Source organism: Mandrillus leucophaeus, unplaced genomic scaffold (genome assembly GCF_000951045.1).
Source record: "Mandrillus leucophaeus isolate KB7577 unplaced genomic scaffold, Mleu.le_1.0 Scaffold136, whole genome shotgun sequence".
Taxonomy (NCBI): Eukaryota; Metazoa; Chordata; class Mammalia; order Primates; family Cercopithecidae; genus Mandrillus; species Mandrillus leucophaeus.
In genome coordinates this window covers 3,146,083-3,162,259 of record NW_012101321.1, presented here as the reverse complement: position 1 = coordinate 3,162,259, position 16,177 = coordinate 3,146,083, and the positions used below count along the sequence as shown (strand labels likewise).

At 38.2% G+C, this 16,177-nt stretch overlaps 1 protein-coding gene across 1 annotated transcript in view; it reads left to right on the top strand.

Annotated features, from left to right (window-relative positions):
• The window catches only part of DCLK2 (doublecortin-like kinase 2), a 182,563-nt gene that overhangs the window by 13,571 nt on the left and 152,815 nt on the right, over positions 1–16,177 (top strand). Inside the window, exon 2 of the mRNA XM_011973258.1 lies at positions 9,980–10,314. Coding sequence (XP_011828648.1) covers positions 9,980–10,314 — 335 coding nt within the window. The remainder of the gene's footprint in view (positions 1–9,979; positions 10,315–16,177) is intronic.

The following is a 16,177-nucleotide window of genomic DNA, read 5'->3' as shown; positions in this document are numbered from 1 at the left end:
ATATCATACTTAACAGTAGAAAAACTTTTCTCTAAGATCAAGAATAAGACAAGGATGCCCCCCTTTTGCCACTTCATTCAACCTAGTACTGGAAGTCTTAGCAAGAACAACTTGGCAAGAAAAAGAAATATAAGGCATCTAAATCAGAAAGGAAGAAGCACAATTATCTGTTCGCAGAAGATATGATCTTATATGTAGAAAACCGTAAGGACCACACAAAAATTGTTAAACTAATATATTCAGTAAACCTTTAGGATACAAAATCAATATACATAAATCAGTTGTTATATACGCTAATAACAAACTAATTAAGGAAATTAAGAAAATTTCATGTATGATAGCAATACAAAATTAAATACTCAGGAAAATTAAGGAGGTGAAAGAGTCTTACACTGAAAACTGTGAAACATTGAAAGAAGTTAAAGAATACACAAATAAATGGATAGACAACCTGTGTTCATGAATTGGAAGATTTAATATTGTTAAAATTCCCATAGTTCCCAAAGTGATTTACAGATTCAGTGCAATTATAAAAATCCCAATGGTTTATTTATTTATTTATTTATTTATTTATTTATTTTTAGAGACAGAGTCTTGCCCAGTTGCCCCAGGCTGGAGTGCAGTGGTGCCATCTCACTTCACTGCAACCTCTACCTCCTGTGTTTAAACTATTCTCGTCCCTCAGTCTCCTGAGTAGCTAGAATTATAGGCTTGTGCGACCATACCTGGCTAATTTTTGTATTTTTAGTAGAGACAGGGTTTTGCCATGTTGGCCAGGCTAGTCTCGAAATCTTGGCCACAAGCGATCCATTCACCTTGGCCTTCCAAAGTGTTGGGATTACAGGCATGAACCACCATGCCCAGCCTCAATGGCATTTTTTACAGAAATAGAAAAACAATCTAAAATTCATGCAGAACCACAAAATACCCAAATAGCAAAATCAATCTTGAGAAAAAAGAACAAAACTAAAGGCATTACATTTCCTGATTCCAAAATATATTACAAAGACACAGTAATTAAAACATTTTGATACTATCATAAAAACAGACACATGGAACAATGTAGCAGAACCGAGAGCCTAGAAATAAACTAAAATATGTATGGTCAGCTGATCTTCAACAGGGATGCCAAGAATATACAATAGGGAAAGGACAGATTCTTCAACAAATGGTGTTGGGAAAACTGGATATCCACATGCATAAGAATGAAACTGGAACCTTATACACAAAAACCAACTCAAAATAATTTAAAAATTTAAATATAAGATCTGGAACTCCTAGAAGGAAAACATAAGGAAAAAGTTTCATGACTTTAGTCTTGGCAGTGATTTCTCAAGTATCACACCGAAAGCACCAGCAACAAATGTAAAAAATGACAAGTGGGACTACATCAAACTAAGAAGCTTCTACACAGCAAAAGAAACAATAGAGTGAAAAGGCAACCTACAGAATGAGAGAAAATATTTGCAAATAATATGTCTGACAACGGGTTAGTAGCTAGCAGTGGAGACTTTTTTTTTTTTTTTTTTTTTTTTGAGACGGAGTCTCACTCTGTCGCCCAGGCTGGAGTGTAGTGGCCGGATCTCAGCTCACTGCAAGCTCCGCCTCCCGGGTTTACGCCATTCTCCTGCCTCAGTCTCCTGAGTAGCTGGGACTACAGGCGCCTGCCACCTTGCCCGGCTAGTTTTTTGTATTTTTTAGTAGAGACGGGGTTTCCCCGTGTTAGCCAGGATGGTCTCCATCTCCTGACCTCATGATCCGCCTGTCTCGGCCTCCCAAAGTGCTGGGATTACAGGCTTGAGCCACTGCGCCCAGCCTGCAGTGGACATTTTAAATGTAGAGAGGTTACTGTGCTTCAGTTGTTTAAAAAAAATATGTAAATACATGCATATTGCATTGATTAAAAGGCACATCACATTCATTGGACCACAAAGTGCCCTCGGACTCTTGGTGTTTTAATCGCCTGGAATGGAAAAGATACTAGTGGGTACCTGGTGTCCTCATCTCCTGCTAGTGCCCCTAGATGCCTTCGGTTGACTTTTGATGGACTGGCATGACCTATGACTGTCTCAGACCATGCATGAGGCGCTTCAGGAGCCTGACTCTGAGCCTCCCAGGGTCATTCTATGTAAACCGTAACACTGTGTACTTATTTTGCCTAGATGCAATGCAAATGCAAGCCATGAAATGTGTAAGTCTGTTTTGGAAATATGCATTTTCTTCATTAGTTTGACAAACATGTTTTAAGTATCTGTTGTATTCCACGTCCTGTGCTAGGTGTTGGTAATATGAAGAAGGTACAGTCAGTTTTTTGAGGGAGCTTCTAGTCTAGGCAGTGGCTTGTAACCAGGGACTGTTTTCAGAGTCATTTGTGAAACGGAAACACCTTACCCACGTGTTCAGTTCACGCTCACTTTCCAGTGATTGTATTAGTTGAACTGGGGTGAGGCTTGGGCGTCTGTACTTATGCAACAAAATCACCTGATTTTTAAAGACATTCTCCACTAAGAACCACTAGCAGAAACAAATAATAAATTGTGATTATGAGAAATTAATACGTTGTAAGCTCAGTACAAAAAGAGCAGCAAGGAGTGACATAATTTTTGTTTTTTAATTATTAACTATAAAATACCTACAGAAAGTTCATAAAACACACATAGCAAGAATTATGAAGTGATCATCTTTGTGACTGCTAGTCATGTCAAGAAATAGAATATTGCCAGCATCTGAGAAGCTCTCCCTGTGTCCCTTCTCAGTTACAAGTCTTCTCTCTCCCACGGCAACAACAGCCTGACTCTTGCTTTTCTTCATGTTTTACTACCTGTGAAGGCATCCTTAATTGATATAGTTGACTTTTTTTCTCTTTCAAACTCTGTAGGAATTAAATCATAGTACACATATGCTTTTGTCATCTTTTGCTCACCATTGTTTATAAAACTCATCCAAGTTGTTGCATATAGCTCTCATTTGTTCATTTTCGTTAGTATGTAGTAGTCCATTATGTGACCTCACCACCATCTGTGTACCCATTCTCTTGTTGGACATGTGGGCCGACTCTCATCTTTGGCTATTGAGCAATGCTTCTATGAACATGTGTGTGTATATAGAGTGTCTATGTGAATGAGTTTCTCCAGGCTGTTCCTAGAGTGAATTTCTGGATTGTAGAATGTGTATGTTTTTAACTTAGCACTAGATAATGCCAGCCTAAGTTATTGAACTAATCACTTTTCCCTAAGTGATTTAACCAATTTAAAAGCTTTTCAGTGTATAAAGGTTCCTATTGCTTTACTAAACTCCTTGCCAGAGGTGCTTAATCTTGAAGGGTCAGTGAAAAAGAGACAAGGCAAGAGGAGGAAGGTTATTTCCAGCATATAAGAAGGAATGAGAATAAAGAGGGTGTAAGTTTGGAAGGAAATTGCAAGCATGCTGATATGACACTAACATAAAAACCTGCGGGGAAGTGGTGGGAAAAGGGGCTGGAAATGTGTGATGTGCTGAAGAGTTTGGCCTTCGTTCTAAGGGCAGTAGAGAGACAAGAAAATCAAATACACATTTTTTAAAATCTTGTGACAACTGTGTGGAGGATGAGGCCCAGATAGGGGGCACTGTACTACTCTAATCCAGAAAGAAATGAGAGAAGGCAGGGTAGAAGGAGTTGGTTTCCAGGGGGGTTTAGACCAAAGTCACCAGTTCTTCCAATTCTATTGAATGTCAGAGAAGGGCAGTGAAGAAGAAGCTTGATTTTTGGTTAGATGACTGAATAGTGGTTATTCTGTTCAATACGTGGGGGACTTCAGGAAGAGGAGAGTGTGAGGTCAGGGTGGCAGTAATGAAGAGTGAAATTCGTTTTAGACATGTAGCATGTGAGATATTCCTAGATTATCTAGAGAGAGATGTTCTGTTAGTGGGTTGAACCCGAGAAAGATCTAGGCCAGAAATGTCCTCAGTGTTTGATTCCTCAGAGTGTAGATGGTGGTTGAAGCCATGGATAAAGATGCAGCTGCCCAGAGAAAGTCTAAGGAGGATGAAGGATGCCGGGTTGGGTGTGGAAAGAGGATCCTGAAAAGCAGACTGCAAAGGAGCAACCTAAGAAATGCGAGGTAAAGGTAAGGGAAATCATAGATGGTAGGGTAAAAAGGATTAGCATGAAAAGGATTAGGGCTGCTGTCCAGTGCCCTCGGAAGACACTGAAGACACTGAGTGAAATTAGACAGAAAATGTGCTCTGCATTTGGCAGTTAGGTAAGAAGTGCTTGGGGATTGGGGCGAGCAGCATTTCAGCTAGTGGAGCCCAGGGAGCAGAAGTGTTGCTGCAGTGGCTTAAGAGCAAAGAGTGAGTGATGAAGTGGAAAAACAGATGAGGACTGACAGTGAATGGAAGCCAAAAGCACATTAGGAAGAATAGAGTGAATGGGGTGGGGCTGGGCGGTTCATTTGTTTAAGGTGGGACACATTTGTGTATAATCCTATAGATAGAGCTGGAGGAAAGAGGAAGAATGGCCTTAAAACCTCAGCAGAAGGGGAGGGAAGGGCCCACGTCCTGTTAGAGGGACTTAACTTTGAATAGGAGGATAGTACTCTGTCACTGAAAGGGAAAGGACGTGAGAAAAATGGGCACAGATGGAAATAAATGTATAAGAATGAAGATTTGCAGAGAGTGAGAAATTGGAAGTTTCTAGCCTTTTTTTTTTTTTTTTTTTTTTTTTTTTGAGACAGAGTCCCACCCACTCTGTCACCCAGGCTGGAGTGCTGTGACGCTGCAACCTCTACCTTCCAGGTTCAAGTGATTCTAGTGCTTCAGCCTCCAGGTAGCTGGGATACAGGCTTGCACCACCATGTGTGGCTAATTTTTGTGTTGTTTAGTAGAGACAGGGTTTTACCATGTTGGGGAGGCTGGTCTGGAACTCCTGGCCTCAAATGATCTGCACACCTCAGCCTCCCAAAATGTTGGGGTTACAGGCATGAGCCACTGCGCCTGGCCGGAAGTACCTAGCTTTTAATGACCTCTTTCTTCTCGAATAAGAGGCAGTTCATTTGGTTGAATAAGGATGAAAGTTAATGGCCTTCTAAACATACACCCAACCAAGTTGTATTACGTAATTGTAAACACTGACTCAACCTACTAAATATGCAGTAATGCAAAGTGTCTTTGAATGGACATCAAAGGTAAAAAGCCATAGCTGTGCCTCTGGAAAGAGTCTTACAGGATACTGAAGGAACACTTTCTATTCCATTACCATGTCTGAAAACAGTTAAGTTGTATAACCACCTTACGCTTTTATTTATCCTCTTTCTATACAGAAACCAAAATCCTCTTTGTATATAGTACTCATGATCAGGATTTGCAAAAATGATTTCCCCTAAATCTTTTATGGCCAAAGAACTTAGAAGGCAGAGAAAGGAGAATGAATATGGATATGTGTATCTAAATTCCCTTTAGCCAAAGACCACTGGGAACACACATGTAGTTGAACAAGTTGGGTTTATTACTTGTTGCAGTGAGGAAGAACACACCTTATAAGATACCATGTGATGTCTTAGTAAGAGGATATTAAAACCTATCATGGAATCTGGGCTCTGGCTGGGTAATATTAGGGAGGATCTAAGGAAATGGGGGCTTACTCTGTCTTGGATGCTGTCAGAAGGCAGGACAATCCTATGAATGGATATCTCTACAAATCTTATAGGAAGGGCGGACTAGATTGAGGAAAAAGCTATGGTGGTAAAGAAATGACGGTCACTCACTTAGTGCAAGAGGGGGATGTTTGGTATTGTGGATTGCACAGTGACCTTGTTTTTGTGTCACTTTATCATAAAGTTTTAGAGTGACTTCATATGATATAGTCTGTGAGATTATGTCCAACAGAAGAACAAAATGGCTTGATTCTGAGTGACAGACCAGCTTGTAATAATGTTGAAGTCTAGCTATGAAAGTCAGCTCAGTTCTGGGACTGCTTTGTCTACTTATGAAAAAATACATATGCATGGTCCTAGTTTAACTCTAATTTATATTTTGTTAATTTTTTTATTTCAATAGCTTTGGGGGTACAAGTGGTTTATAGTTACACGGATGAATTGCCTAGTGGTGAAGTCTGAGATTTTAGTACATCTGTCACTTTGTTTTGGTAAGTGCAGTTTTAACATATATTGGCAAGAGTTTAACAAATTCTCTCATTCTGTGGGGTTTTTTCTTTTCTTTTGGCAGAGTCTCATTGTTGTCACCCAGGCTGGAGTGCAGTGGCATGGTCTAGGCTCACTGCAGTCTTCGCCTCCTGGGTTCAAGTGCTTTTCCTGCCTTAGCCTACCACGTAGCTGGGATTACAGGCGCCTGCCACCACGCCCGGCTAATTTTTATATTTTTAGCAGAGACAGAGTTTCACCATGCTGGCCAGGCTGGTCCCGAACTCCTGACCTCAGGTGAGCCGCCTCCCTCGGCTCCCCAAAGTGCTGGGATTAGAGGCATAAGCCACTGCACCTGGCCTCTCACACTGTTATGTTTTATTGGTACATTAAGGTTTAATACTTTAGGATGCAGGATGTACTTTTTCAGCTATGTCCTTGTGAGAGTGGAAGAAAGGGGAGACCTACAAGTTGGCAAGGGAGTCACAAATCTTAAACAAGAATCCGTACAGTAGCAAGAATCTGTGTAGGGGGAGGCCAATCGCTTCTAATCAGTCTTGGAGGTGCATAGTGTCTAACCAAGAATGATTATTGATTTCTTTTTAATAGAGACCGGGTCTCACTGTGTTGCCCAGGCTGGGCTTGAACTCCTGGCCACAAGGGATCCTCCCTCTTCGACCTCCCAAAGTGCTGGGATCATAGGCATGGGCCATTGCACTCAACCTGATGGATTAACATCAAGAGTTGTAACTAACTGCGCAGGGAACCAACATCCTAAGTTCTTTTGTCAGCATATTCTCTCTTTGTAGGCAAATCTATATAAGAGACAAAATTACAATCTGCAGATTGTTTGATTTGGATGGGGACATTACAAGACAAGCTAGCTTGGGTATCTTGATGGATGTCGTCGTCAAGGTATATGACATCTACACTTCAGGGATTTGTGTGGCCAGTACACAGAAACACAGGTCTGACCCTAAAACCATGTGCTGAACCTATGTGCTATAATGTTGAATGCCAAGATTACTAACGTGGGTTTCATACCATGTCAGCACCTAGCATGAGAACTTGTGCACAGTAGGCACTCAGTGCACATTGTGAGGAGTTGTTTAAGCTTAAAGGACATAGGGCCATGGGTACAGGGAAGAGGGTGAGGCTATTTAACTGTTAGTTGTGTCTGCCATGGATGTAGAGAGCCCTATCTTATAGGCATTTGCCAACCTTGTAGGCATTTGCCAGCCTGGCTCAAAACTTTAATACACGTTTATGGTGGAACTAGTCTATAAGTTTGGTTTGTTTGCTTTATAGGGACAGGGTCTTGCTCTGTTGCCCAGGCTGGAGTGCAGTGGTGAGATTATATCTCTCTGTAGCCTTGAACTCCTGAGCTCAAGTGATCCTCCTGTCTCAGCCTCCTAAGTAGCTAGGACTACAGATGTGTGCCACCATGTCCTGCTAATTTTTGTATTTTTAGTAGAAACAGGATCTTGCTATGTTACCCAGGCCTGTCCTGAACTCCTGGCCTCAAGCAGTCCTCTTGCCTTGGCTTTCCAAAGTGCTGAGATTACAGGCATGAGGTACCATGCCAAGCCTACAAATTTTTAATGGAAACATTATAAAGGGAAGGAGGGAGAATGGGAAGGAATTAAAATTTATCTGTAATTGCACAAAAACAAATTAAGGAGCTTCCTTTACCTACTTCATTCTGACATTCGGAACCTGTATAAGGAAACAAAACACAGAGAAATTTAAGAAGCAGCTCTCCTTGTGGATATGTCAATTGTGTAGAGACAGGTTGACCAAGGAAATCTGCTATATGAAATTTGCTCTTTTGTTTCTTTTTTCATTGTTACTCTTTATATAGGGATAGGCTTTCCCCTAGCTGACTTACTACTTATCCCGGCCCTTTTTTTTTTTTTTTTAATTACCTTCTTTTGCTAATATTCTTTTTTCTCTTCCATCTTATATTTTGAATCAGAATATAGACTTAAAGTTTTATGATAGGTAAAAATAGTAAGAGCTTTTTGATGTGAGAGTTGCTTTCTCTATGAGGTTAAAGCAAAATTCTATTTTGCCCGTTAATACATATGTGTGGTTATAGTTAATTTTGTTAAATTGATAACTGTTTTTGAAATTATATGACATTTTCCCAGGTGATCGTACTGTGAAAAATGATTTAGATAAGCCTATAGAGATGAAAAAATCTCTAAATGGTGGTGGTTGGGCTAGATTTCACTTTACTGGTGTAGAAACAGTGTTAAAGCCTGTGATTGGTTCCCCAGTTATCTTGGGCAGTGCTCTAGTTATACCTTTAGATAGAAGACAGTGCTCCTCTTTTTAAGCCATTCTTGGGGCCAGGCACTGTGGCTCATGCCTTATAATCCCAACACTTTGGGAGGCCAGGGTGGGCGACTCGCTGGAACACAGGAGTTCAAGACCAGCCTGGGCAACATAACAAAAACGTTGTCTCTACTAAAAATACAAAAATTTAGCCAGGCATAGTGGCATGCACTTGTAATCCCAGCTACTTGGAACGCTGAGGTGGGAGAATCACTGGAGTCCAGGAGGTTGAGGCTGCAGTGAGCCATGATTGCACCACTGCAGTCCAGCCTGGGCAACAGAGACCCTGTCTCAAAATAAATAAATAAATAAATAAAATAAAAATAAAATCTTCTTGTGTGCCTGATCTGTTACTGAATTATTCATGTACCTTCGGAGGCTCTAAAATTCTCCATTAATCAGGGTTTCAAGAACATTATGATAATAGTTTAATACGAATATTAATAGGTTTTTCTCAGGAATTCCCTTTGACTATTTTGGTTACTTCTGTTTTAAGCATTTATAATATTTCAGGTTCATATTAATATTATTAATGATGAGTGTTATACTGCATATGTGAAAAAATTAATGGATTCTTTTTAGAAAAACTTTAGTATAACCCTGTTATCTTGTGTGTCAAAAAGTCAAGAATGTAAAAACATTGGGTGATTCTGACTTTCCTAAAAGAAAAATTGTGGTATCTTAACATAAAAGTTTTGGAAATTTTGGAATGTAAAATATCAGTAAACATTGAATTAATAAGCCACTTGGCAAATAATACAGCTCTTATGTTGTACTTAATAAAAATTAAGCAGAAGGTTTCATGACTAATGAACACATTTTAACTACTTCAGGTCCTCTTCTATTTAAGTAGTTACAGAAAAGTGTTGTATATTTAAAGAACAGTTATTTTAAATTTACATTCTGTAAGAAGAAAAGTGGCTGAGGTTTATTTCTTTGAGCTGCCGGAACTCTTCCTTAATGTTTATGGTGCTTCATTAATTTAGTACGTGACCTTGTACCTGAGTATAATTGAGTCAGCTGTGTGAAAATGTTGTGATTATTCTTTGATTAGAACTGAAATCTATAATTAGAAGCAAGATATTTTTATTTCCTTATATCAATATGTTCTGATATAATTATTTCTACCAGAATGAGATTTTTTTAAAACCAAATTAATAAATAGGAGGTTTTGGGAATCAGAAAGTACTTTAGAATTCAGCTGGTTCAGCCACTTCAGTTTATTGCTGATGATACTGAGGACCAAAGTGTGGAGAAATGAATTATCCAAGGTGACACATTTGGTCAACATATTTGGTCCAGTGCTTCTCGCCCTGTAATCCTTGTTATTCTGTCAAAACCAATCTAGGCTATTTAAAAGAGAGGGAGGTGGGAGAATGCCAAAGGAAAAGGGTGAACATCCCCTTTTAGTGAACCTGCTAAGGTTAAGGGTTCACTTAATGGGTCTCCAGCATCTGTTCTTTAGACCAAATGCTTCTATGGTAGAGATATTCATGCTAATAAAATCAAATTTTGCTTTTTAGGTGAGAGCTACGTGTGTGCATCCAATGAACCATTTCGTAAAGTCGATTACACCAAAAATATTAATCCGAACTGGTCTGTGAACATCAAGGGTGGAACATCCCGAGCCCTGGCTGCTGCTTCCTCTGTGAAAAGTGAAGTAAAAGAGAGTAAAGATTTCATCAAACCCAAGTTAGTGACTGTGATTCGAAGTGGAGTGAAGCCTAGAAAAGCCGTGCGGATCCTTCTGAATAAAAAGACTGCTCATTCCTTTGAACAAGTCTTAACAGATATCACCGAAGCCATTAAACTAGACTCAGGAGTCGTCAAGAGGCTCTGCACCCTGGATGGAAAGCAGGTAAGATGCTTCTAGCTGCCAGCTCTCCATCTGACTTTTAAACTCCCTGTGCCATGGTGGCTACATAGTCAACAATAGAAATTTAGTAGCCTGCTAGAAATCCTTCTAGGAGTCCTACTTGAGAAGTGTGTGTGTGTGTGTGTATGTAAAATTAACCTTTTTTTGTGAAAAATGTAAGTGACTCACAAGTGAGTATAGAGAAGTCGATCATATACTTCTTTTGGTTATTGGAAGGAAAATGTAAATTTCTGAGGGAAAAGTTTAAGTTGAGGAGACATCCTGTATTAAATGGCATGTCGTCTATTTATGAATAAGAACCACTGTTGATTCGTAAAGTCGTTATGGACTTGGGTATCACAGGAGTCAAAATTAAAAGTATTTAACATTCTTAGAAAAGCCTTTTCTTCCCCACTTATATATAATAGGGAAAATGTATTTCAAAAGACAGTACTTTTATAGGAATGTCCGTGAAAGTTTCATAGGGAGCAATGGAGGTAATTAGTCAGCATTTTTGAAAAATGAAAAATTGCACAGGAAAAAGCAATTTAAATTATGGCAACAATGTATCAGGGAATCTAAGGGACAAAAAAAGTTGGCATATTGCAAGAACACATGAATAGAGTTATATGTGTTGAATTTTGCTACAATCAGATTATCATTGCTAAAAAGAAGCCTGGCTTCTGAAGTGTATTTCCCCCCAAATTCCATAAAGTTAAATTGTTTATATTTACATTGTAGTAAAATTATAGTTTCCAAAATTAAATTTGTTTCTTTGTTCCATTTTGCCTCTTCCCTGTAACATACTTAATTTATTTTGAAGTGTTTGGCTCTTGAAGTGCTGAGAATGAATAATATAAAACACTAAGCAGTGTCTTTGGGAAAAACACAATCAAATTAGTCTCCAATTTTCTAAGACCAGATCTAGTTAGTACAGTGCTTGCTGAAACATTAACAATTTAAAAAAATATATGTTCTAAAGATTCCAGTAGATTATGGTAAAATTAGAATGACATTTCTGATTAATTAATGAGATACATGGTGCCTCACAGCCACCTGCCCCCAAACGTGTGTGAATGATGATAGACACTGTACAATTTAGTGAATAGCACAGTACAACACAAGACACCTTAAGATTTACTCTGCAAGTAAGTAAAAATAAATTAGGCCAAGGAAAAAGGTATTTGACAAATCAAATAGTTGATTATTGCTGGGCACAGGGAAGACACATATAGAGACAAATATTTAAGATACCTAACCAAAGAAAAACATCTAAACTCAACAATTTAGGGGGAAAAGGCATGTAAACAGTAAATACAGGTGTGATTTGAAAAATTAGAGCTCAAATTTGGAAATCTCCAAATGAATGACATTCAGGAAAAATATAGGTGAAATAAAAGAAGTTGTAGTTAGGTGTGGTGGTGCACTCCTGTAGTTCCAGCTACTTGGGAGGCTGAAGTGGGAGGATCCTTTGAACCCAGGAGTTGGGGGCTGCAGTGAGCTATGATTGTGTGACTGCGCTCCAGCCTGAGTGCTGGTGACAAAAAAGACCACATCTCCTTAAAAAAAAAAAAAAAGGAAATCGAGCATCTAAGTAAACTAATTGAAATAATAACCATTGAAATTTAAAGTTATTCACAAAATTATCCTTAAAAAGGCCCCAGACTATACATATAAAAATGTTAACCAAAGCACATGCAACTAAAAATCAACATTTCAAAACAATACAGTGTGATGACTAGGACTTATGCTGGTAATTAAAGGATGGCTTACTATTGAGAAACTTCTTTATTCGTGAGATCTATAGGATAAAGCATAATTGCACATATTCATAATCCTAAACAGATGTTGCAAAGGCATTTGATAAAATACTCCATATTCAGTTAAAGATTTAGTAATAAAAACAGGTGATTTTAAAAATTACACTGAAAAAAACAAATTTCTATCTGAAACAACAAGCCAATGTATTACAAAGTAAATAAACACTGGAAATATTTCTGTGACAGTCAGGTCCAAGATAAGGATGCCTGATGGCGCCAGTATTCAACATTCCTCTATACATTCTTTGATTTTTACTTATAGTTTACTAGAATTTCAGTAAGAATCTAAATGAGATTTTTTTAGGAGGGGTAGATGGGGAACCTAACAAAGTGATTTTTAAAGTTAATCTGGAAGAATAGGAAAATTTTGGAAATAATGATTAATGGGCTCTGATGCTATTGGATACTAAATCATCATTCTCATACCACAGCAAAAATAAATTCCAGGTGTGTTAGGAATATAGATGTCAAAATGAAACAAAAGAACTAAAAGTATGTCAATAATTATGTTGAAATGGGAACAGATTTTCTAAGCATAAGGTAATGGGAAAATCAGAAAGGGTAAGATTGAATGGACAACATAAAAATGAAAACTTTCTGGATGCCAAGCAAAGGTTTATATGCTTTAATATTGAGTTTAGTAATTTAATATGAAAAAGACAAATGCTACAATGAAAAAGATGAATAGAAGTCTAAACAATTTGAAAAGACAGAATTAGTGAACATTAAAAAATTGTTCAGTTTCACAAAAAGGTGAATTAAAGAAGTGAGATATTTTAATATTTAAAACTGACAAAGAAAATGTTCACTGTTTTTGAATATGCAGTGAATTGGTATTCTCAAATGGTGATGGAAGTATAAAATTCATAAACTTTATGAAAAGCAATTTGTTAATGTGTATAACTATACAGATGTTCTTACTATTTGAACTAGTAAATTAGCTTTTGGAATTTATCCTGAATGACCTGACATGCAAACATAATTACACAAAAAATTTCATCCCAGAATAAAAGCAAAAAGTTGAAAGCAGTTTAAAAATCCCTAAAGTAGAAAATAGTTAAGTTATATTACCATGGAATTCATATGTACTGGCCATTGAAAATTATGGTTGGAGTAATATTTAAAGACATGAGAAAATGTTAAATAGAAAAAGCAAGAAACAAATTCCATGTAATATTTTCAATTCTTTGTACAGTTAAATAAGTAGCAGCAGAAGTATTTTTTAAAGCTAATTCAGAAGGAAACAAGATTATACTTGCCATCAGAAATTGAATATTTGCTGTTCTGATATCCATTACTACTTCCTAATGTCTCCTCAAAAACAAAAACTCAAGCACTGAGAAAAAAAAGACTGATCTCAGTCAGATTTTAGAAATTCAAACACATGAGTTTTTTTTTTCGTGTGCCAAAAAAAGATCTTTTAAGACTTTCGAGTAAAATATTTCCTTGGAAAAATTAGATTTAATTTTTGATAAACACAACATTGGATATTGCATTTTCAGTGAACTGGGTATCCTTGAAAGCTATCATTTTCTTGGTGCTGAGTCCATGTTGTACTATATAGGTGAACTTGCTAATCCTCAAAACTTCAAGTCTGTTTTTGGTTGATATAAATATAAAGATAACATGAAATCTGCAAACCTTTAAATGTGCAGTGCTCAATTTGATCTTTTTATAATAAAAAAATTTCCATGAGTATGCATGCTTGATCTTGGCCAAAAGGCCAAGAAGCAATTCTACAGGTATGTAAAACTATCAGCGTTCTGAGAATTCTCAGGGAAAGGACAGCTTTCCTTAGAGGAAGAGAAAGGAATGAGAAAGGAACTAAGATCTGTTGATAAGTTGTCCATGCACAAAATTGTAAACTGTCTGCCTGAATTTTGTTTTTTGCTGGTTACTTCCTACCCAGATTGGTTGTTTTCATTTAATATTTTCCTGATCGTCAATGCAAGGATAGAAATTAAATAACTTTTAGGCAATTCACCATGAACAGTCACTGACTCCGTTGTGACACCTGTGTGAGAATTTTAAGGGGCTGGTTATCCTTTGAGTTGGAAAGCATTCCTGATTGAAGACATGATGATGTGTCATGTGCCAGTAGCATTTATGTGGCTAAAACAGTGTCCCTTGAATCTTTTCTTCCCTCAAAATGGATGAACACATGTTACTGCTAGCAATGACTCCATTTACAAGGTCTGACTTGGTTATTAAAACTGATTAAATTTTATGTCTGTTTATAAAATCACTTCAAATAAAATCGTATTTAGGATTTTGTCCATATTCTTGGGTTTTCTTTAGAGCAGTGATTCTCAACCAGGGACAGTTTTGTCCCTAGGGCAGGTATGGCACGGTCTAAAGTCATTTTTTGATTGTTGAAGCTGGGATTGGGGATTCCACTGGCATCTGGTGGGTGGAAGCCGGGGATGGTGCCTATCATCCTACGATGCGCAGGACAGCCACGACATCATCCTTTCTTGTCCATGATATTAACAGTGCTGAGATTCAGAAATCCTGGTGTAGAGTAAGTGAGCTGATTCAAAAGAAAGTGCTGCTTGTTTGAGTAAGTATTAACTTTGTTATTAGGCCATATGCTAAGCTTTATTTCAGAATTTATAGATGTCCTGATAGTCTCTCTGTCCGTTTCTTACCTATTCATGTGATTGATGCAAGATTGTTAGAATGTCACAGTTTGTAGGGTCTTTTTTTTTTTTTTTTGAGACAGAATATCACTCTGTCACCCAGGCTGAAGGGCAATGGCAGTCTCGGCTTACTGCAGCTTTGACCTCCTGGGCTCAAGTGATACTCCCATTTCAGCCTCCTGAGTAGCTGGGACTACAGGCACATGACACCATGCCTGGCTAATTTTTGTGTTTTTGTAGAAATGTGGTTTCCCTGTGTTTCCCAGGCTGATCTTGAACTCCTGGGCTCAAGCGATCCACCTACCTTGGCCTCTGAAAGTACTGGGACTACAGTCATGAGATGCTGCATGCCCAGCCAGTCTATAATCTTTATTGTCTTGGATTTAAATCTATTTGTTTTCATTGTGTGAGGCTGATACATGACTGAGTAGCACAGCTTTGCAGGGGATTAAAGACATCCCAAATGGTTTTACTGAGAATTGAAAGTGAAGTGTAAGGTTAGCGGGGCATGGTGATGCTCGCCTGTAGTCCCAGCTACTAGGGAGGCTGAGGCAGGAGGATTACTTGAGCTCTGGTGTTCGAGGCTGCAGTGAGCTGTCGTTGCACCGCTGCATGCCGGCCTTGGGGACAGAGTGAGATCCTGACTCAAAGAAGTGAATGAACAAGGGCTGGGCACGGTGGCTGAAGCCTGTAATCCCAGCACTTTGGGAGGCCGAGACGGGTGGATCCCAAGGTCAGGAGTTCGAGACCAGCCTGGCCAATATGGTGAAGCCCCGTCTCTACTAAAAATACAAAAAAATTAGCCAGGCGTGGTACCACATGCCTGTAATCCCAGCTACTTGGGAGAATCGCTTGAACCCAGGAGGTGGAGAATCGCTTGAACCCAGGAGAATCGCTTGAACCCAGGAGGTGGAGGTTGCAGTGAGCCAAGATTGCGCCACTGCACTCCAGCCTGGGCGATAGAGCGAGACTCCATTAAAAAAAAAAAAAATGAATATGAAGTGTGAGGAATCATTTAATTTCGTGAGTTTTCAAATACTGTACTTAATACTTAAAATTGGTATCATGGTTACTGATTTTCTAAAAACATAATATATAACATATGTTTATAGATGTGATGACCAGAAAACGTGATCTGTAAAGAGAAGTCATGGTTATTCTCTACTTAAGTAATTTTATTTTAACTTGCAATTAATTTTGATTAAATGCTTCACTTAAATGCTTTTAAAAATAAAACCTTCTTGTACTTTTGAGTTAAAGGGATTGTATAGGAAAACAAATTTACTTTTTACATTTTTTGAAAGAGTGACATTCTCATAATAAAATACAGCAGGGAGAATTTTTTTAAATGCCTTTATTCCGTTAAGAGATTAAAAGGTCCAAATATAGCTTTTGTCCACATGTCTA